The sequence below is a fragment of the Lissotriton helveticus genome, chromosome 9, assembly GCF_964261635.1.
Source record: "Lissotriton helveticus chromosome 9, aLisHel1.1, whole genome shotgun sequence".
NCBI lineage: Eukaryota > Metazoa > Chordata > Amphibia > Caudata > Salamandridae > Lissotriton > Lissotriton helveticus.
Genome location: NC_136070.1, coordinates 261,830,367 through 261,854,393, shown reverse-complemented (window position 1 = coordinate 261,854,393; position 24,027 = coordinate 261,830,367). Strand labels below are relative to the sequence as shown.

The window sequence follows — 24,027 nt, the reverse complement described above, 5'->3', positions numbered from 1 at the left end:
GCCATGTCATTCGATTCTGGGGAGACACTTTCCAATGGCCCCGGGAAAACTATTTCTAGATGAAGGGCATTATGGTCACTATCGGCCCTTGTAATTACACTAAAATCAAGAACCGTGGGCCACATAATTTCTCCACAAAAACATAATCTATACGTGATTCCTGACCCTTTTTATTGAAAGTGCACCTCGAAGGGCTGTCGGATGGTGTCCGCCCGTTGCAAGCCCTCAGTGCATTGTTCAGGGCAAGAGACACGATCTGAATCGCCAAGGGAGACCATGATTTTGGGCTGGGCGATTGGCACAGTGGAATCCCCCAAAAGTCATCCTCTCCCATGAGAGCACCCTCCTTTGGTCCCAGAAGCGGCTCGAAGTGGCAATTAACATCTCCTGCCACTATAAGCTTGCAGTCACCTGGCAATGATCCTAAGAAGTGAGATAATTCATCTATGGTGGGGGATTCTAAGGACAGGCTAACTGGGCGTGAATATACGTTTACAACAGCCAATTTGTAGGCATTAGGCCATTTGAGCAGTATGCACTGTACATCATCCGAGTACGTAAGAATATTCTCTGCGATACAGCCCAAATGGGTTGCCACCCGAATTGCAAGGCCGCCAGACGGCCGTCCCTTACCCCCCCACCTGGCCGAGACATAAAAGGTATCAAAGCCCTCCCTGTGATATTCCCCCCTGGCCCAAGTCTCTTGGAAAAGACAGATGTCATGGTTATCCACAAGGGAACCCCACTCTAGGCAGTTAATTTTATTTGCTAAACCTGCAACATTCCAAGATAGTAGGGTCATCCTCTTTAGGACTTGAGTGACCATAATCCCCTTATGTGCGCCCTCTTTATGATTTAACTCGGTGGAGAGCACCCCTTCTGGAGAGACTGGTCCAGCCTGATCCTCCAGATCCCGTACCTGGACAGGTCCTACGGTGTCTACATTAGGATCAAACTGAGCACTAAAGGAACCATTCTGCACCATCTCTATGGCCCTACCTTCTCCCGCTTCATTGCCGGATTGAATCACCTTTTCTTGGCCCTTCCCAATGTGGTGCAGTCAATCTACCGCATCTAAACCAGTGAACCTATTCTGCAGCGCTGGGTAGCTCTGCCCAAACATCTGGTCGTACCTAGCCCTTTCTGGTCTGGACCCCGATGGTTTTTCACTAGGGACCATCCACCGGTCCTTTCTTGATAATTAGCTGGTGGATAGAAAAATGATAAAGGATAGGGCCAGATTGTTGAACTAGTGCTGTTATTACTCCAGTTACTAATATTCTCCACAATGCGTGGATCTCTGAAGTTGACCAGGACGCAGTCTCCTGCAATAGTCTTTGGGCTACGTCCCACCCATGGGGCCCTACGCACCATCATTAGTTCACTAGTAACATAGGGGGGCAGGGGTCTATTTGTATTTAACCAATTAGAGACTTTATTTGTTAGGGACCGATTGGATTCCTTTTCCATGTTGTTTAACTCAGGAATACCAGTCAGAACCACCAGGTACGGACTGGATTCCGGAGGTAAATCAATATTTGGAAGCGCCCTAAGTGCTCTAGGTGCTTCCAGTGATAAGGACTGCCCACTCTCCATTTGGTTAACCACCCCAGAGGGACTACATTTACTTGGGTTTGCATGAGTATTGGCGCTAGGGACTGAGATTTGAACCAAGGGTACATTATTAATGTTTCAAACATTACCAGTCTCAGTTGACGTGGGCGATTTATGCACCGAAACCCCCAAGCAGCTGGTGCTTGCTGCTACATTTCCCTGATCTGGAATCTTAGCTTTACTTTTTGACATAGAACCCCTTGTGGCCTGTTCAATTTGGGTAAGCCTCTGCTCAATGCACCCTAGCCTAACTTCTAAAGGTCCAAGTAGGGTTTTGAGTAAATCTCCTATTTTAGTTATTACACAGTCATCGGCCACCTTGGTGCCCACAACAAGCTGGTCCGCAGCCCGGAAACATTGCTCCACATCTGGTTGATTCGATAAGTCAACTCCCTGAACAGTCGGGACAGCCCCGGCAGAGCTCCCGCTCTCCATGGGTAATATAACTCTATCCGACACAGGTTTAGCTCGCTTTGATTTCCTTCTGCCGGCCAGAGATGTAACTGCATGCTTCCTTTTCGAGGTGGCCCCCTTCTTACTACGACCCCGCACATAGGTAGAAGATTTTTCAGGGAGGTCGGCCAAGTCCAAAATATCCACGGACCCAGAAGTATCCAAAGCTAGAGAAGTGTTCAAAGGTTGCCGAGGGGAAGATGACAAGAAATGTTCCTCCAGAAGGAGCGCCGGCGGGGTATGGGTAACAGCCGTGACTGACGTAGCTCCCGCTAATTGTTCGAGGTCTGGAGTGCGAGCATTAGCAAATTCGCCCATGGAGGATCGTTTCGCCATGGCTAAATCTTGCGATACACGCCGCTACATCAAGATTATCCCTTGGTCGATCACCGAGTTCGCCCTTGTTATAAAGTTGTCCAGAGTACCTGTAATCTTGCCCCTAGCAGCCATGGTTTTATTCCTCAAATCCCGTCCCGCCATACTTTATCTGAGCAGCACACAGTCCAGCACCCAGGTAGATTCCCACAAAGGAGCACAGTTCAAGATGTTTCTCATACAGATGCTCACCTGGGATTGTAGACGAAAGAGGGATGAGCAGGCCCGATCTCAAGCGGTCTCGAACGGGCTACAACGGGCCCGCCCTTGGCCCGGGCTTCGCCCGGCGCGCGCGTTCCGCGTAGCGGAGGGTATGCGTAGCTATATAGCACACGTGAAGAGGGGGCGGGAAGAGCACACAGCGTTGCACCCACGGGCTGCTGGTCCTCGCAGTCCCGCTGGGTGTTTTTTTTTTTATTATTTATTTTTATTACAGAAATAGATAAATTACATCCAACTGTTCTGGGCATCCTGCCGGTAGAGAAGCCCCATGCTTCGTCATCAGTGTAACTCTTGTATAACACAGCCATTCAGCCCACATCCCGGGGGTCGGGCGGCGATAGCAGATCAATGTCACAAGTAAAGGTTCCGGCATCGGACCTCAATCTATGGTCTACGGATCATCTATTTTCTGCTTTTCCTGTAGTCCTGTACCTTGCGACCCCATCCGGCATCCATATTCCTGACCTAGGTGATGTGTACTGTAGGCTCGAGAATTATGCTACCCAGGCCTAATGTCCAACCCCTAGTGTTCCACCCTTACCCTCAATATAGGGCCCGTATCTGTTGGCCACTCCTCAAGGGGAGACACCAGTCTGGTTACACCATCCCCGGGACCATCCACCCGCGTCTAACAGGTCCTTCCGCCCCCTATGAACAATAGATGTCACCCCTAACTCGAAAAATCCCCCCCCCCCTAAACTGCGGCTGGTGTGGGCCCATGTTCAAATGTTTCGCACTGAAAGGGAGGAAATCTGTAGGAACGCATGCAACCTTCCGTATCTCACAAAGAACATCACACTCAACACACATCCCCTACTCCTCAGCTGGCGATAAGTTGTCACTGAGCGCACTCACCAAGTCTGCCCACGCACGTGCAGCCTCAAGGCTGCTCTCGTTAGCCGTACGGGCTGCCTGGCGCAATCTGATCGTACTCTCAGAATGGGCCCATTTATGTAGTTCGTTCGCCCACCTCCTACTAGAGGGACCCTCCTTCGACTTCCAATGCCAGGTGATCTCCCTTTGGGCCAATATAAGGCCCAAGTCAATGAATTTACTAGTGATCTTAGTTGTCCTAGTATGAGGAAACCAAAGCAGCAAACAGGTCGCCATGTCATATTCCACTTGTTGCTCCGTCACTTCATTGAGTAGCGACCCCACCTCGGACCAATAGGGCCCCAGTCCCGCTGGGTGTTGAATCAGCCCCTTGTCCTTCTGCCGAGAGGCTCCCGCTTGATACCTAAAATACTCTACAAGCACTATTCGATATATTGTCCCTGTGAGTTCAATTACGATCAGTTGTGTTCTCGTAAAAAGACCAGTATGACAAAGATGACAAAGATAAATGTCCAACAAAAAAAAAAACAAGACAAAATCAGCAGGAGTGAGCAAAAATGCTTACTGTCTGTATGTTCTTCAGAGTTCCAGCACCAAGAGGGTAGGCCCAGCCCAGCCTCATACAGCCACAGACGGCCAAGGACGCCCGCCGGAAGATTTATGGGCCTGCTCCCCTCCTCCTCTTGTGGGACCGCGCTGCCTCCTGGGAGCTGTAGTTCCGGCAGCCGACGGTCCGCGATGGGAGCGAGAGGGGAAGCTGAGAGCGCTGAGGGCTGGACAACTGGACAGCACGACTTCGCCCACTCAGGGCTCTAGAACAGGTCAGCAGCCAAGGAGAGAAACCAGCAACAAAAGGTGGCAGCACAGAGAGTCCCAAGACCACAGGTAAGGTACCATTCAAGCAGCAGCCCCCTCCACTCCACAGTAGGCCGTCTGACTCCGCCCGTATCCGTGCAGTTTGCCAATATTCGCTCTCACCTCCAGATAGGACAGCAGGCCGCCGCGACACCCCCTTCAAGGCACCACAGTGACGCTAAGACCGCCTCAGTTAATCTCCGCTATGGGGCCCGGACGGGCCCTTCTCCCGTGCAGAAAGCGGGCTGTCCACCCAAACCAGGCTACCAGGATACTCCAGCCTGCGGCCGCCGCAATCGCTGTCTCTACTATGTAAGGCAATCACTAAACCTAGTAATTAATCTCTTATGCACTTCCACATTTCAAACACGTCGTCTATATACCATACTCCTATGATATAATGTTTCAAACCTCCAAGTATTCGAAATGAGTTCAGCCACGGCATCAGCGCCATCTTACAGTCTCAGAGCACCAAGAGACCAAAGGTAGGAACACACTTATAGGAACTGTGCTGGAAGTTCGAGAGCTTGCCTCCTCAAAGCAGCATAATCTAAGGGCATAATCAATCAACTGCCTCGCTTTGACATTGAACTGCACTATGAAACCATGAATATTCCAAATGGGGCGCTATATAAAAGTCACATTAGGTTAAATGTTAGTATATGCATTTATATCATGGGTGTCCAAAACACATTCTAGAGGACTGGTTCCATGTCAAGTTTCAGGATAAACCACCAAGCAAGTAAACGAATTGTATTTAGATTCATTGTTGGTCAGTTTATCTTGTTTAGCCATGCAGATAACCTGGCTTGCACTCTGCCCTCCTGGGAGTAAATAGTTGATCCTTAGTTTAAAGTAACTGCGGAAAAGCAAACCAAATATCCACTGTATTAAAACGGTTTAATCACTTCCACTTTCAATGTATTCTTAAGGTCTAACTCACAAAGATAAAATACCACTTTTATGAAATTGTAAGATTGTTTGCTATTTGCAAATGTATTTTTACGAGTAATGTCATTACAACTGCAGAATCTCTGATCATAAAAGTAGGACTGTCCTATATTTTTGTTCTGAGACTCTGCCGTTGTAAAGATACTACTTGCAAAATACCTTTGTAAATAGCAAACAATAGTAAACTTTACATAAAAGTGTACATTTACCTTGGTGAATCAGATCCTGAGTCTACCAAAATGTTATTATTTTAAAATACTATTGTAAAATGAAGGTGGTATTAAATTATTAATCAGAGAAGCTAAAGGTGGAAAGGCGGATGCTGGAAATAGACTGGGAACTCTGTCAATAACTAATTTTTGTCCATTAAATACATTTTCCACATATGAAGAAACTTCTCCTAGATGGTTTCATATTAACTCCTGGGGAGGTGATGTGGCCTAGAGGCTTGAGCTGCAGACTCTGGAACATGCATGGCCTTGGTGAACCAGATTCTAATCACAGCCTCAGTTTAACATTCTGTTTGTCCATGGTTATTAATCTCAACTCAGTCAAGTGGTTTGATATACTATCTCCTGCTGGAGAAGAGAATGAAATAGAAACAATGCAGCCTTCACTGTTTCGATTGGGTGAGGACTTTGATTATGAAAAAGAATGCTGCTGATGGTGCTGCTATTATTACTCTCTTCCCTAACAATCGTCAATGGTACTGGGTCTGTTGCTCCCCTTGTGATCGAGGGTAGAAGGACCATTGATTTGATTTGATTTCTTATAAAGTGCAAACAAATGCCTTGAAGTGTCTTGGTGCTGAGTAATAAGGTAGGAAGAAAGTCCTTAGCCATTAGTCCCTAAAGAGCCAAGTCTTTAGGGGCTTACGAAACTTCATAAGAGTGGGTGTGTTTTTAAGATCAAGAATAAGCAAATTCTAGTTCCATGTAATGCAGATCACAAACCTCCTACCTCCCCACGAGCAAAGTTTGAAAGATGGTACCATTAGATTGCTGACTGAACTGGAACGAAGTGTCCTCTCTGGGACATACCTTCTGAGTTTCTCTCTCAGATAGGCTGGGCCTGATTCCTGAAGCTCTTTGTATGTAATACAGAGGGCCTTGAACACTAACCGCTTTTGGATAGGGAGCTACTGTAGACTCAGTAGGGCCTGAGAAGAAGACTGAAATCTCAGAGTTTTCATCAGCAGCCTAGCTGCTGAGTTCTGGAGAATCTGGAGTTTTTTCAGGCGACTTTAGGCAGTTTTGATAAAGGCAATTACAAGACCATTCTGAACACTAAAAGGGCCAAAATCACTGTCTTCAGCAAGTTAAGTGGACGAAAGTGTACTGCCTTCGGGATAACACGAAGCAAATAAAAAGAGGTCGAAATCATCTTATTTACTTAGTCCTTATAGGTGAGTCTATCATCAATCAGTACGCCCACATTTTTAAAAACTTTTTTTTACTAGTACATGGAGTAAACCCAATTCACCAGGCTACCAGGATAAATTCCAGAAAGAGATATTATTCCCGAAGAGGATAACCTCTTTCTACGAAGAGTTCAACTTATGACAGTTGTTATCTATCCATATGCTTACTTCCCTCATACAATTACCAAAGGTCTCATTCAAATTGGGATCCTTACTGGGAAGTGACACCACAAACTGGGTGTCATCAGCATAAGATACCAGCGACAACCCGAAAGATTTTACAAGGACCGCCTGAGGGGCGACATAGATGTTGAACGGGGTTGGACTTAACGGTGAGTTTTGGGGAACACAACACAGCAGGGAAAAGGGGACTGAACCCTCTGCCTTTAATGATACCTATGTCTCTGTGCCTGTAGTAGGATCAATATAATGTCATTGTCTTCTCTAACCTTAATGACATCAGAGCTTCTGCTTCCCGTTTAATCTTCTCCATTTTTCATCAGTAGGGGGTCCATAAAGGAATACTCCAGTAAACTGCAAATTCACTCATTTATGTTGAGCATCTGGCTTCAGAGTTGTTAGCCTAAGCCACAAAGCATGACAGAGAGAGATGTTATGACAAAACTGTGTGACAGCAAGGTCTGCTGAATCAACTGCAGCACTAACAGTATGGCTGGAGACTTTTTGGTCTTTTTTTTGGTGACTTTTTTTTTTTTTAGAGTTTTTTTATATAGCGCGAACTAGACCTGAGGCATCGGGTATCAGAGCGCTTTACATGACCACAAGATGAACACAGTCATTTTTATTTTTTTTAGGCATGGGGAGATTAAGTGATTTTCCCAGAATCACAGGATGTTGAGCGTCATTGCAGAGACTCAAACCCGGATCCCCAGGTCCGAGGTCGACCGCTCTAGTCGTAAGGCTACATCCTCTCCCCTTGCACCACCTCCAAAAAATCATGTGGCCTGCCTTTCTGCAGGTCATTAGCAAAGGAACTGAGTGACTCCATTATTCAGTATCGAATTGACCTAACAACGCTGCACTATTTGCAATTTTAAAATCTTAGGCTGTGGATCCATACACCTTCCTTTTCACAACATTAATTATTTTGCATGTCTCTTTCTTAAAGCTGAATGTTAGTTTGTTAATGTTAATGTTAGTTTGGGATTTGTTAAGCGCTCGTACGCCCGGAGGCTTCATGGCGCTGTAGAAGGAGCCAAACAAGACAGTCGAAGGATAAGCAGTGCTATCAGTAGTAAGCTTGAGAAAACAACCAGGTCTTCAGAGATTGCCTAAAGCTGAGGATGTTATCATTCTGCTTTATATGGAGAGGAAGAGAATTCCAGAGTACAGCAGCTTGATGGTCGAAGCAGCTGCCTCCGAGGCGTTTCCTTTTGAGTGGAGGGACAGTCAAAAGTGATTTGTAGGTGGATCGAAGGTGACGAGAGGGGCAATATTTTTTGAAAAGATCTCTGATGAAAGAAGGGCCAGAGTCGTTCAGAGAACGGAACAGAATACACCCAGCCTTAAAGGCCACACGTTGCTCAACTGGCAACCAGTGTAGTTGCTTAAGGCCAGGTCTGATGGATTGCCTCCTGGATATATTCAGCAGTAGCCTGGCAGCTTGGTTCTGAACAAGCTGGAGGCGTTTAAGCTCACCAATTTGGAGGCCGAGGTAAAGACTGTTAGAGAAATCCAGCCTGGACAGAACCAAGGAGAGGACAATCTGTGTAAGGGCTACTGAAGAGAAAAAGCGAGCAATTTTTCTTATTTTCTTCAGTTGAAAAATGCTGGAAGATACCACCGCTCCAACCTGTCTTTTTAGCGAGAGATCCTCGCTGATAAAAATGCCTAGGCTTTTAACCACGGAAGATTTAGTGGGGGGGGCTCCCATGTTAGTGGGCCAGAAGTTAGGGTTCCAGCTTAGTGGGCTCTGTCCGGGCAGGACCAGCTCGGTCTTGCCCGGGTTGAGCTTCAGATGATTGCAGCTCATCCAACTCAATATGTGGGACATAGTTCTTTGAAATACGTCCACTGAGTCAATGTTGTTAAGAGGGAAGATGAGCTGCAAATCATCCGCATAATTGAAGATGGTTACATTAGCATGACGCAAGGAGTGCAAAAGAGGGCGTAAGTAAACATTAAAAAGAAGGGGAGATAACGAGGAACCTTGTGGTACCCCGCAGGTGGTAGGTATAATGGGAGCGGAGAAGGAGCCGAGTCTGACCGATTGTGTGCGGTCCGAGATGAAAGAGCGGATCCAGCTCAATGCGGGGCCCCTGAGACCTGCCTGCTCGACAATCTATCAGAGTCTGGCCCAATATATTGTCGCATGTAGAAGCTTTATATTTTTTAAGAAGCCTTGAGGAGGTCGATTTTATTGTGGCTGGTGCTAGCAGTTCTCTTTAGCTAGTTTTGCAAATTCAGGAACCATTGGTAAAACTGATCTCAAATGGGCTCTTGGATGCATACTCTCTATTATGACTCAAACTGTTCCAATCTGGGTGTTTAGCTTCGCCACACCCCTTATGAGGTTGTTTTGGAATATTACAATATCAACTTCCAATGTTCCTAACGAGGATGCTGCTGGAACTATCGCTGTGTACGACTTGAAAGAATACAAGAAGTGGTGCCTTGCCAATGTTAGAGAGCTGGAAGGGGTTCTCGTTCTGTTGCACCTCTGGAGTAACCTGTGTCCAGACCTTTGTTATGGAACTGGTGAATAAGGTTATGGTAGTATTAATGGTCTGGGAGATACTGGAGTACTCCTTGGCTCCATCACAAGACCCGTGGTAAACTGATATAGGTAAAACAGCAGCTCTTGATGGTATGATTGGCCTTGCTGGTAAGTCCAATTGTACAAGGGCTTCTTGAACAGTGTCGTCTGTCAATGAACGAACACTGGCATCTCAGCTGGATGAGACACATGTTGTTCCTCAAAAGAAACTGAGAAAAAAGAGGCCAAGGAATGCCTTATCGATGGCGACCAAGACACCACCAGCATAGAAGTTGGCCTTCAATAGTTATTGATTGTGTCTTTTCGATGTTGATAGTTCTGCTGTTGTGTGCCTTGAGGCCAAAGGTCGACAGGTCAGCGAAGGCATCTATGTTGCTGGAGATGACTTTGTTTGGAGTGGACCAAAGTTAAAGTATTTGGTACCTGCGGTTTTGGTGTTGACACCAGTGGTGCTGTTGAACTCCTCGATGGTGAACAGGCCAGAGCCTATTCAAGCCTCAACGTTGATTGGTGTTCCAGGGGAGGTTGGGATTGTCTGGGATGAACATGATGCGTCCTCTGCATTTCCTCTCTCTAGGTCTTCCTCTGTGGGGGAGACTGCATATGCTTAGTAGATGGAGTACCCACTCTCCCTCATGGCTTCTTTCCTCAACTGTTTTCTTTTCTCCTATGCCCTGGGGTCCTCTAGCTTTCCTCTCGAGGAAGATTTTCAGGACTGTCTTTGTTTTTTTCTACAGTATTCAAACTCTGACAGTATGAGTGGCAAGCCGACATACCACACATACTGAGAGAGGGTCTGAGCCAACTTTCTTTCTCTCAGAGTAGGGACACTTTACAAAAAGAGAGGGCATTTTGTTAGAAAAAGTTCCTTCATAGATGGAAAAAATGAGGGCATTGTTCGCAGACATTTAAAATGTGGAATGAAAGTACAATGTTTTTAAACCTGAGGAATTTCTCCAAAACAAAGTGTGAATGGCCCTAATAAGTGTTCTGAGACCATCTCCGCATGAGCCGGAAAGAGAACTGAGGCTCCGAGGTAAACTGACAGAACAGTGTGTGCTAGGAGACGGAAACTGATGGAGTTTCAAAGAAACTGTGTATGTTAACTGCAGCTATGGCTTTTGGACTTGACTGGCACGTTTTCCTTCATTTTTCTCTTTCACCGAGTGAAGTTAACAGGTTATTTTAGATAATGTAGCACATTTCTTTCAGCTACCAACTGCAATAAGGTATTACCAGCTAGGGCGTCCGACCTCGAATCTGGGGACCTGGGTTCGAGTCTCGGCAATGACGCTAAACATCCTATGATTCTGGGCAAATCACTTAATCTCCCCTTGCCTAACAAAAATGAATGTGTCCTAATGTAATGCAACTGGTGCTATGTAAAGCGCTCTGATACCCGATTCGGGTCAAGTTTGCGCTATATAAAACTCTGTAAAAAAAAAAAAGAAGAAGAAGTTTTCTACATAACAAAAATATAGTAAACACTAGCCTATCTTACTATTCATGTAGGTATCATTACACCGTGGAACTTTGAGGTGCTTATCTCCAACTACAGATTGGCTCTATTATATTCAGAAAGAAGAGTTCTGGGGTTCCAGTATGTTGGCTAGCATATTCTCGTTATGACTATCAGGCAGGATCCGACGATGCAGAACCTTAGGTATGTTTTTACCCCATCCATGCAAACACAATCCTCTATAACCAACACAGTTGCTGAGGTACAAAAGCAATTCAACAAACACACATACTATTCAATATAGCCAAAACACTCAACAACTCACCAGTACTTGGTAAACTGGGCTACCCTAACAGTTCATTGGTCCTGTTCTCTTTCATACCAATCCACACTTTGCTCCAATAACTTTATAGTCTACCCAAGAATACTTCTATCTCAGCATATTTTCTGTAAACTGTCTAGCTATCCACCAAAATCAGGGTCATATGTAAACTACCAACACATATTCAAGTCAGTAAAAGGTTGAGTGCCAAACTACCTTTCTGATTTCTTATCCTGATAAACACCAATGAAATAATCTCAGATCCACTAAACAAAACCTTCGAACAACACCTTAACTATCCTGTGCCCTCTCCACATTCTGTTATTTCTGCCTACAAATCCATCTACACTGGAACTCCCTATCACCAGAAACCCAAACAGCTCTCAATCAAAAAGGGTTCCAAAAAGCACTGAATGTATCTATCACAATTTGACTGATTAGAGTAACTAGTACCCCTCTAATCACACTACTGTAAATATGCTTCATTTAATAATGCATATGGTAACAGAAAAATAAATGCAATAGCAATAAATAGTTCAAATAACTTCTATCCCCAAAGGCGCACTCAGTTTTATGAAAAGCTTCATACAGACTACTATATAATTTAGTGTCTCAGTGAAAAAAAAAGGGAGTCAGTGCATATGCAGCTGAGCATTTTAGGTCAAAGCAGAGGAAGTAAAGGGCTCGGCGAAGGTCTCTATGGAGGGGCTCAGAGTGGAGGGCGATGAGGCTTAGAACCTAATGCTGATCAGTTATCTAAAGGGAAGAAGAAGTGGTTCAGCATGTACTACCAATGGCTGCTTCAAAGTGATGATGACTGAGAAGCAGTAGAGGGGCGTAGGTGCTTATATTTACAGTAAAGTTAACCTGAATCTTCACCATAGAATATACAAGCATCTGCTACATGTGCATCCAGTTTAGAGTGCAGGCATGTATAGGATATGGAGAAACCCCAACCACAAACTGTATTGTTTCAGTGCTCCTTAGGTAGAGACGCAAGTCACCCACATTTTCCACTTGAAGTGGGATCATTAGGAGATATCACTTCAGTTCTTACCTGGCCAACTTGACAAATGCTTGGAAATGCTGTGGATTCACTTCCTCTTCTACGACTTCATTTGTTGCCGTTTCATGCTTCCTCTGAATCATTTGATCCGTTTCCTGGGAGGAAAGTTTAAGAGAATCATTGAATGGTCAGTATTTCAGAAGCAACAGGTATTCACTTGAGCCAATCAAACCATTTATGCTACTACCTCACACATGCCTGTGGGTCTTCAGACACATCAGGTGTTGGCCTCATAATTATTACAAAACAAACTGTTAGTAAAGTTTAACCAGCAGGCACCTCTATGCAAAGTGTTAAAGGTTTTATGAGATTCAAAGAATGGAAGGAGAACAGGATTAGCTCGGGTCGAAAAATATCTGGAGGGGTGGGGAGCAATGTAAAGTTATACACAGACATCTGTTTGGAGTTCTATGAAATTACGGAATGTTTTCCTAGTTGAGGAAGCTGGCAATTCTCATGCGCGAAACTCCTTGACTTTCAAGGTAAATATGCCCAAAACCTGCATATAAGGCAAATCCACATTTGCCTCTAAAAAACGTAATTGCAGTATTCACTATGATGCTATTGGAGTAACTGAGGGAACATTAAAATGATCTTAAAAATGCTAGTTGAGAAGGTCTGGAGAAGTAAGGAGTGCCTAGCTCAAGTTCATTCAGCTTACACATCTGCCTTGGATCTATTAGTAAGGATCAGCTACATAAGATGGCAAGGCACAGACACTTTGCCCGCATCAGGTTATTGCAAAAAGAAATAACAAAATTACTTAACTGTAACTACATCTTTAGTATTGGTATCTTTGATAGATTTACATGCCTGAATCATCCCAGTAGTCATCCAGCTGAGAGTCCCACAGTAGTCACAGAGATCAGTGCAATGTTTAACATAGGTTGAAAGGTTTCAACATAGTCACATTAGTAGCCTATTCACATCACTTCAAAAGATCCAAACTTGAACCAAACAGGAGAAAGCATAATATTGACGACTACACACACAGCTAATTACAGCTTAGATTTCATAGCACAAGTGTGCAAGAAAAAAATTAATTTATAGATGAAACTTAGTTGTGGAGGAGGGTGGGTTGCATGTGAATCTATTGAAGATACTAATACTGGAGGACTATAGTTACAGGTAAGTAACTCTTTTTTTCTGCAATATTGGCTCATTCTTAGATTCACATGCGTAAATCAGAGTAGCAATTAGTAAATTAACGAAATACATTGCTAATCAGATAGTGGGCTCACCTTATTAAAACAGAGAACTTAGAAATGCTTGTCCCACTGTGACATCTCTTTGTAATGTTGAACCTAGACAATAGTGTTGCGTAAAAGTGTTTCTGTTTTACCAGGTTGCTGCCCCTCAAATGTCAACTATGGGCATCCGCAAATACTGCTATGGTTGTAGACACAATTATAATTGAATGCCCCATCACATTTCCATGGAGAAGATGACCTGCTTCATTATAACAGTAGGCTAAGGCTGCAAATACCCAGCGAGCTATGCCTTGCTTCGAAAGAGACTGTCCTTTCCGTTTGGCTGCAATACACCACTGAAAATGATCAGATTGTCTGAAGGGTTTGTTCTTGCAATATAAAACTTCAGATAACTTCTGAAATGTAGAGAATGGAGTGCTTTTTTTGCTGTATTACTTAGGTTTAGAAAATGCTGTTAAAACTAATGGCTCATTTAAGTGAAAATCAGACTTTAAGGGAAAAAGGAGGATTTGTTCGTAGGATGGCTCTGACATCTTAAAATTTAAGAAATGGTTTTTAAATTGTAAAAGCTTGAATTTCAGTAACCAGTCTAAGAAGTCAGAGACAAGAGGAGAGCAATCCTCCTGGCGAGATCAGGAAAGGGATTTAAATTCTACTTTATCAAAAGGCACAAAGGGGCTTCTTATTAATTGGAAGAGGGCTGTGTTAAACTGCCTTTGGGTCGAGGGAGTTCTTATTCAGGGAAAAACTCTAAAATGGCCTTTGAGGAATTATTTAATAAGTCTGCTATGCTAAAATGATGGTTGATTTGTTCTTCTGAAGCATGAAATGGCAGCAAAGTGTACTGTTATTGAAGCGAGGCTTAAACCACATTTGCAAGGTGAAGCAACTGTGGTAGTGTTTGCTGAGGGGAAGAAGATATTGGGTGCAAGCGTTTCTCTGCACACCAGGAACAGAATTGCTTCCATTTGTTCCATACGTTTTGTTCTGCTTTTACTTTGGATAATATGGCTCTGCAATCATCTGGGATGACCAGAAGGTGGAATTCCTTGGATTTAGGAGTCTGCCGGACAAACTCAGAGAGTCTGGGTTTGGATGCAGGATCTGGTTGTTGCAGTAAGACAGGAGTGTCAATAAAGGTTTCAGCTGAATTTGAGGGTGTTTTGAAAGGAGAAGTAGCCCAGTGAACCAATACCGTCTGAGCTGTCATGTGGCAATCAATATCAGATGGCACCTTTCTTCATTTTTAGGTTTCGCCTAGCGTTGTAGCGCGCATGCGCTGCTCACTCTAAGAGACATAGGGCCGGATGTAGGTCGGTCGGTAACGGCCGAAAATCGGTATTTTCGGCCGTTACCGACCGGTATTCACGAAATGGTATGTAGGGCCACATATTTTACAGATTCGGTAAATTTACCGATCGGTAAATTTACCGAATCTGTAAAATACCGAATCGGTATTTTTACCGATTCGATAAATTTGATATGTAGGTGGGACTCTTCTGAGTCCCACAACCCTTAACGAATCTGTATTTTACCATCAAATATATTTGATGGTAAAATACCGATTCCGGTGTGCATGCACATGTATGCATGCACACCTGTGCCATATGACAGGCACACCTGCCCTTAGGGCAGGTATGCCTGCCACATGGCACCCGAGCCTCTTTTGGGGGTGCCAGAGGGTGTCAAAGTGACACCCCCTGCACCCTTGTAGAATTCGGTATTTACCGATTCGGTAAATACCGAATCGGTAAGGCCCATTCATTCCTATGGGCTGCAAAGCCCATAGGAATGAATGGGCATTACCTGTCGGTATTTACCGAATCAGTAAATACAGATTTTTGCCGATTCGGTAAAAGGAACATCTGGATGTTCCTACATGTCCCCCATTCTTATTTACCGATTTTTAATTACCGAATCGGTAAAATTCGGTAATTAAAAATCGGTAACTGAGTCCTACCTACATCTGGCCCATAGTGTGTTAGAGGAGATTTTAGAAGGGGGCTTGAAGCCATGCCCATTACTTTCATTGGCTGGCGTCATCGTTTATGGAAAACAGTGGCCTCCGATTGGAAGTAAGGCTAGTTTTTTACCGCCCTGTCTCCTTTTCGGATGTCCCATCCGGGCTGGATGGTCTTCTTAACGGCTGTCATGAAGGAATTTCTTATCTATAGGCGGCGTGTAGTGCGGATCATGTTTCCGAAGTAGTTTTTGTTATTTACAGCGCGAACCTCTTTCACATTAGGGACCGCGCTTGTTAAAAGTTGATACATGAGATGATGGTTTTTCAGGGTGTGACAACATGATCATCATCTGGAACGTGGACACTGGAGAGCCACTCATCACCCTCAACAACATGCACTCCAACATGATTTACAACGTGTGCCCGGAACCGCAACGGCAGCCTCATCCGCACGACGTACAAAGACAAGAAGGTTCGGGTGATCGACCAGAGGAATGAGAAGGTAATTGCGGTAAGTGCACGCCGAGCACCGGGTCTTTACTGATGTGGGGGGGGCATTCGTTGGTTGTCAACAGAAAGATGTAAGGACAATGACAATCTGAGTTTGAATTATTGTTGCTGCTCTGATCACCCCAAATGAGTCTTGTAAGCACATTCTACCCCCAAAATATATTCTACAGGTAGTATGTTTCTGTTCATAAATAGCGTGGCTTCATCTACGTGCCCTTTGCGCACACCTACATAACAGCAGAGAGAGAGAGAGAGAGAACCTTGCTGGGACGGCGTCCTTCCCCTGCTGGAGCTGCAGCTCCCATCCGTGATTCTTCTGTTCTCTTCCAAGCGGCCTCATCTGCCCTAAAGAACACTGGATGAGGAGAGTCTGTCCCGGATACACCCGAGAGCCAAGTGTCTGTGGCGTGTGGGCTTTCATGGTTCGTCATGTCAAAGGAAGTGACCTCAAAGACGGGCCTGTTGTGACCTCCCTTGGGGCTTGGCAGCTCATCTGAGGCCATTCTTGGGCCATGACTCTCGCCTCTCAGATTGAGAGTTTGGGAAAGAGGATACATATCCCTTTAATCTGTGCTCTCTTGCGCCGTCTTCAGATGAGGACATTTGTGCAGCAAAGGCGTCTGCACCTAGAAGCTGGTTTGTCCGGCATTACGGTGCCATATACACAAAATAAAACCAAAATCCATTAATGTACCGCCTGACTTGCAGTGGATTGGTGGTGTTGTCCAGTCACACATTAATATTATCTCCCTCTAGAAAGAACGTCCTGATTGACTGTCAACCTAAACTTATATTGCCATTGCAGGTGAGTAGTGGTCATGCCCTGCACCTATCATTTGAGTCCTGCACCAGGCCGCTGCATCGCTCACCCCTTGCTTTCTCGTGGCTTCTCACGGAATGTCCCCATGTGTAATGCCTTATCATGCTGACAGAACACTCTTTCCCGGACCTAACTTCCAACGGGTAAACAGATGGTTTTCAGAGCTGGCAGACAAACAGAGGGGCTGGAGATGGCAGCCAGGCCTATGGCGTCAAAAGGGTCCACGCAGAGATTCGCCTGGATTACTAGCGGAGGCTCAGAGGAATCCGCACACAAAAAAAACCCCCAAAAAAACCAATAACATTTACAATGTCAATAGCTCAAAATAATATCAGTGCGAGACCTATTGCATTGTAAATGCTTGTTTTAAATACTTTTGAGATCCGAGGATGCAGAGGAAACGTGTAAGCATATGTCCTTGACCAAGCTATTGAAAATGCATTCCCTCTGACCCAGGCAGGATGTACATACTGGCGTAATACCTGTACTTTCGGTTCTTATCAGTTGGGAATAATTCCAGATTTGGTCTTTCCCAGTGATGGAATATTTTTTCCAGTTGTTTCTGATTTAGTTCCCATTAGTGGCATTCTTTTGATGTTCTGAAACTGTCAGCTCAGAAGTTGGTTATTCCTGGCACGTGCTCCACTGTAGAGTAGATATGATTTCGAATGGCCCTGTCCCATTTCTTTTGGGCTTTCTTTGACGTTAGGCAGGCATGCGCTCGTCCTTGATTGTTGATGTACTACATGCTCCCGGTATTGTACATGCATACTAGCACTAAAGTGTTTTTGTTTCTTGGGAGCAAGGCATGTAAGCCTAAAGCTATAGCTCTTATCTCCTGCACGGTGATATGAACTTGTGTCTCTTTTATAACCAGCTGCCACGGACTGCTTGTTTTTGCAGGTACACATGCCACTAGTCTAGGGAGATGTCAGCTGTCATTAACAACTGGGACTTCTACTGGAGCACAGTGAATCCTATGATGGTATTCTTGTGTGGTGCCCACCATGGGCCTGTTTCATTGGGTATGTCACACTTACTATATCACTGAATGAATCTTCAGTTCGTAACCATAAGACTTGTCGAGTTCTTCTGTAAATAGCCCCATGTGAAGGCCGTAATGTGGGTTCCAAGAGATGAAAGATGACATCATCCCTAAAAAGGACTTGAAACCCGAACAGTGACTGATTTTTCTTTTTGAAGTTTAGCTAATGTGGTCAGCAGTGATAGTCTTTCTTCAAGTGGAAGGCTTTGTGTACATCTGTGTCCTGTACTGTCCTAGAAGAACAAGTTACTTACCTTCGGTAACGATATATCTGTAAGAAACATAGGTTAGTTACACATTCCTTACCTTGGAATTACCCCCAAGCGTCAGACTGGATCCAGAAAGTTTTTTATCGACAGTACCTCTGCGAGTCGAAAGGTGGCGTCGGTCAGCTCCGTGTTCATCATTGGCGTCGTGGTCGCAAGGATGACGTCGCGGTAGCTACTTAGATGCCGCCCTCGCGCACTGGCGTCAGTTATGGACACGACTTTCCACGCCAGAAGCGCAGAGCCATGCAAGACACTGACTACTAGTGCACAAAACTAGGGTCCTGAAAGGAAATCCTTAGCCCTAGAAGTCAGTTCCCAGAACGGGGAGGATGGGTGCGGTGGTAAGAAATCTATAACTAACCTATTTTTCTTACAGATATATCGTTACCAAAGGTAAGTAACTTGTTCATCTGAAAGAAACAGTTAGTTATAGATTCCTTACCTTAGAATAGATTTCCCAGCAATACCAACCCCGGAGGTAGGTCTGCGACCCAAGTTCACAGCAGAAAGTCCTGGAAAACAGAACGGCCAAAGAAGTCGTCTCTCCGGACTTGGCTGTCCAGGCAGGAGTGTCTGGTGAACGTGTGCAGCGATACCCACGTAACTGCCTGACAGATGTCATTAAGGGGAACTCCATGTCCCAAAGTTGTGGTATCTGCTGTCGCCCTAATTTAATGAGCGCACAACCCCAAGTGTTGCTCCTTCTTTGCCAAGGAATAACAAGCTTTGATGCACAAAACGACCCATCTAGAAATGGTCCGTTTGTGCACAGCCCGACTATTTTTGGCACCCGCATAGCAAACAAAGAGCTGGTCATCCACCTGGAGTTGTTTTGTGCGATCCAAGTAAATGAAAAGTGTACGCTTTGGATCCGGACGGTGGAGCCTATCTTCTTCTTTGGAAGGATGCAGAGGCGGAAAGAAGGTGGGCAAAGTGATGGTCTGTCCAATATGGAAAGGAGTAACCACTTTGGGAAGGAAGAAAGGACAAGTTTGAAGGACAACCTTGTCCGGATGAACAGTCAGAAAAGGAGGTTTGGAAGAAATAGCTTGGAGCTCACTCACCCTGCACGCAGGGGTGATGGCAACCAGAAAGGCAGTTTTCAAAGTCAGAAGCCTGAGAGGACAGTTAAGTAGCAGATCAAAGGGAGCGCACATAAGATATGTAAGAATCAAATTCAAGTCCCACTGGGGCATTACGAAGGGAACAGGAGGAAAAAGATGAGTAATGCCTTTAAGGAAGAGATTTACAACAGGGGACTTGAAAAGAGAAGGCTGATCAGGAAGCCTAAGAAAGGCTGAAATGGCCAAATGGTAGCCTTTTAGAGTGCCGGGCCAAAGAAAGAAGAAACAAGAGATCCTCAGAAAGAGTGGCAGAAAGGGGATCCACAACCTTTGCTGTGCACCATGCCACAAATTTGTTCCATCTGCAGGCGTATACCGTCTTAGTGGAGGGACTCCTTGCTGCCAAGACATCTCAGACTTTGGGAGGAAGGTCGAAAACTGTCAACTGTCGCCGCTCAATCTCTATGCAAGGAGGTAGAGGCAGGAAAGCTTGGGTGGAGGACCGTCTTCTCCTGCTGCGAGAGAAGATTCTCCTGAAGAGGCAGTTGGTTCGGAGGATCGATGGCCATGTGCACTAGCTAGGGATACCACACTCTTCGTGCCACAAGAATGACTTGGGCCCGGTCGCGCTTCATCTTATTCAGCACTCTGGGCAGAAGTGGCATAGGCGGGAAGGTGTATAGAAGACCACAACTACACTTGCGGCAAAAAGCGTAGCCGAGTGAGTGCCGCCTTGGTATTTCCAACGTGCAGAATTGCTGACATTGCGCGTTCTCTTCGGTGGCAAATAGATCTAACCAAGGCTCTCCTCACTGTTGAAAGAGACCTTGCACCACCTCCGAGTGAAGACGCCATTCGTGATCCATCCTGCACCTGCGGCTGAGTTTGTCTGCCCAGGCGTTCAGTGAACCTGCCAGGTGTTGAACCAGCAGGGATATGCTCTGATGCTCCAGCCATGTCCAGAAACAGAGAGCCTCCTGACATAGGGTCCACGACCCCACCGGCGCCCTGTTTGTTGCAGTACCACATGGCAGTGGTGTTGTCCGTGAACACTTGCACTACTCTTCTCCGGACAGAGGGAAGGAATGCTTTGAGTGCAAGACGAATCGCCGGAAGCTCCTGAAGGTTGATGTGGAGCTCGGACTCCGCTGGAGACCAGAGGCCTCTAATCTCTGCCTCCCCCATGTGGCCGCCACATCCCAGAAGTGATGCATATGTCACCACTGTGAACTCTGGTTGGGGAAGGGAGAGGGATCTGCCGCCGACCCAATCCTGGTTGGTTAGCCACCACTGCAATTGGTATGCAGTGCACTCCGAGATCTGGATGCAATCGAACAGGTTCCCCTGATGTTGTGCCCACTGGAACTTCAGGTCCCACTGCAGAACCCGCATATGCCATCTGGCATGGCCCACCAGCAGGATGCAGGAGGCCTTCAGGCCCAGTAGCTGGAGGGTCATCCTGATCGAAACCCGGGATTGAAGCTGAAAGGTTGAAATCATAGCCTGAATATCCCGGATTCGCTGTTCGGGAGGATAGACCCGAAACTGCGTTGGGTCAAGAACCGCTCCAATGAATAGGAGCTTCTGAGAGGGAGTCAGGTGTGGCTTCGGCAAATTGATGGGGAACCACAGCGAATGCAGGAGGTCAGCCGTAGTCTGGAGGTGGGAGAAGACAACCGGGGCGATCTCGCCTTCAACAGCCAGTCATCGAGATAGGGAAAGACTGGAATCCCTGATCTGCGCAGATGAGCTGCGACCACTGCCATTACCTTCGTGAACACCAGAGGGGCGCTAGTAAGGCCAAAGGGGAGCACGGTAAACTGAAAATGCTCATGGCCTACCGTGAACCGTAGGTAACACCAGCAGGACGGGGATGTGAAAATAGGCTTCCTGCAAGTCCAACGCTACCATCCAATCTCCAGGGTCGAGGGCAGACAGGACCTGAGCTAGTGTCAACATTTTGAACTTCTCTCGGAGGAAGTGGTTGACGTTCCTGAGATCCAAGATAGGACGCTGACCTTTGTCCTGCTTGGGCACCAGAAAGTAGTGGGAGTAACAACCATGACCTACTTCTGGGGCAGGAACTCGCTCAATGGCTCCCTTGGCCAAGAGAGCCATAACTTCCTGTTGGAGAACGGCCAGATGAACCTCTGACATGCGATACTGAGGTGGCATGGCTGGGGGGGTAGTCTAGAAGGGGAGGGAGTAGACATATCGGACTATTTGCAAAACCCACCTGTCCGACGTGATGGTGCGCCAGTGGGGGAGGTGGTGGTGAATCCTGCCGCCCACTGGCGATTGGTGGCCCTGGAAGGTCGGACTAGGAGGGTTTGGAGGCTGCTGCAGAAGGGGCAGTGGTGGACTGGCCCGCTCGCTGGCCCCAGAACCACGATGGTGGTTCCCACGTTTCCGGCCCCACAGGGACAGAACAGCTTGCGCCAGCCTGTGGCCTTGGGTGGGACGTGGTGAGGCACCCCTTCCATAGCCATGAAAGGGGCAAAAAGCAGACTGAGCAGGGCGAGTGGTGGAGAGGCCAAAGGAATTTGCCTTAGCCAGTGAGTCCTTGAAGCGCTCTAGTGCGCTGCCGGCCTTGCCGTCGAACAGGCGACAGCCATCAAAAGGCATGTGGGTAGTTTGGACATCCCCACAAAAGCCAGTCGATCTCAGCCAGGCGCAGTCTCGAAGGGCTAACAACGTGGAAATCGTCCTGCCTATCAAGTCAGCGGTATCCAGCCACAGCAAATGATAAACTTTGCTGCGTCTCTCCCCTCGGCAACTGCACGGGAGAGTACAGCGTGGGCCGCCTCCGGGCACTGCGGTAGCACTTGCGCCACCATATCCCACACGGAGTGGGTGTAACTGCCCAACAGACATGCAGTGTTTACCGACTGCAGTCCCAAGCTGGAGTTAGAAAATATCTTCTTCCCACGATGGTCCAGCTTTTTGGATTCCCTATCAGATGGTGCGTTAGGGAATGCACCTTTGGAAGTGGAGGCTTGGGCCACCAAGCTCTCAGGGATGGGGTGTTGGGAGAGGAAAGTGGGGTCACCCGGAGCCGGGCAGTGGCGTCGTGCAATCATCATATTCACATATTGGTTGCATTTGGACCAGGTGCCCAAAAGGATGTCAGTGAGGGCTTCATTAAACTATAGCAGGGACTCCTAAGAGCTCGCTGCCTGTTGAAGCCCCTCTGTCAGGTTAGTCCTGACTGCGACCGCAGGTAGCTCAAGGTTGAGAGCCTCGACCACCCTGCGCAACACCACGGCGTAAGACACTCACTCCTCGGTAGCCTCGGTAGGAGGAGACAACATGCCAAGGTCTGGTGACGTATCAAGACCACTGGCTTCCCCCAGATCCTCTCTCCAGTCCGGTTCATAACCTAGCTGGTCAGTCAAAGGGTCTCCAGACCCCTTCCAGTCCTCCTCACCCTCCTATGGCTGCCAATCTGGTCTCAAAGAGCCAGGATACAACAGGGGCACAAAAGTACCCGTCGGTGCTGGATCCGGCATCGGTTGATGCCGGTCCGGCTCCGTGTCTACATAGGGGTGGAGGCTGGGGTCGACACCAGCTAGGGAGACAACTGGCGTCGGCGGAGGACGTAGTGCTGGTGTATTCGGCGCCGGGGGAGGTATAATCAGGTTGACCGGCGCCGAAACGGATCCAGGCCTGGATCCAAGGGAGCCCTGTGGTCCGGGGCCGAAGCCACCGGCGTCGAAGGCCCAGGAACCCAGCCGAGTCCGCGGGGCCTGAAGGCGCGCCGGCGGAGTCGGGCTGCCCAAAGATGGCATGCATCTTGGGCAGGGGTCGCTCCGGGTCACGGGAAGGAAGGGAAACTCTGAGTCGACCCGTGTGGCTCCGGCGCGGAGCCGCAGGAGGGGCACCACCCTCATCGCGTCAGCCAACGGACGGGGAGAAGTCGAAGAGCGACGGTGCTTCTTCGACTTCTTCTTGTGCTTTGACTTACCTGAGGAGTGCGAAGACTTTGGCGAAGACTGGTGGTGGTGGCTCCGTGACTGGTCCCTCGACCTCCTACGCGACTGGGACCTCGAACAGCGCGGAGCCAACTGCCGGGCATGGAAAAGCTTTCGGGACTGCTCCCGCAAAGTATCCGGATTCATGGTCCCACAGTCGGAGCACGACTTGAGTTCGTGGTCGGGCTCCAGGTAAAACAGGCACTAGCAGTGCGGATCCGTCACAGACATCAGCTGGCTGCAGGAGCCGCAAGCCTTGAAACCGGGCATCCCTGACATGCACCAGGAGTCGAAGACTCAAAATAGACGTTGACAAAAGTCGGCAAAAAGTCAGTCAAAAAGTGACTAGAGGGACCGCTCTCTCCGTATCTGCGCTGGCTGGCGCGGAAAAAGAAAGAACGGACATCAGCGCGCGAGGGTGGCGTCTATGTAGCTACCGCAATGTCATCCCAGCGACCACAACGCCAACGACCAACGAGGAACCAACCAACACCAACTTTCAAGGGGCAGGGGTACTGCTGATGAAAAACTTTCCGGATCCAGTGGGGTAATTCTAAGGTAAGGACTCTATAACTAACTGTTTCTTTCAGATCCCTCGATATTTTCGCATGAAGTTTGGGACCATTTGCTTTTGATTACTGCTCTGTTTCATAACCTCTTGGGTGCTAAGGACGTACTGGAGCCCTGGGACGTTTTAAGGATTTTGTGGGCCCTGGGCCAAATGTATTTTGGGGGCCCCTGTTCAGAACAGCTTTGATTTTATTATCCAGTTCCAGCTCTTTCATGCCTTGTTTGGTCAAATTCTAAATGTGTGTACATCAGATATTCAGGGGAAACTATGTGTGTTTTCAATATTGTAACACAGC

The 24,027-nt window shown here is 47.0% G+C and overlaps 1 protein-coding gene across 6 annotated transcripts in view; it reads right to left on the bottom strand.

Moving 5' to 3' along the window:
• TTLL5 (tubulin tyrosine ligase like 5) overlaps positions 1–24,027 on the bottom strand; it is a 1,026,293-nt gene that overhangs the window by 412,551 nt on the left and 589,715 nt on the right. For all 6 annotated transcript variants that reach the window (XM_078659928.1, XM_078659931.1, XM_078659927.1 and 3 more), the window contains one exon: positions 12,300–12,403. In XM_078659928.1, coding sequence (XP_078516054.1) covers positions 12,300–12,403 — 104 coding nt within the window. The remainder of the gene's footprint in view (positions 1–12,299; positions 12,404–24,027) is intronic.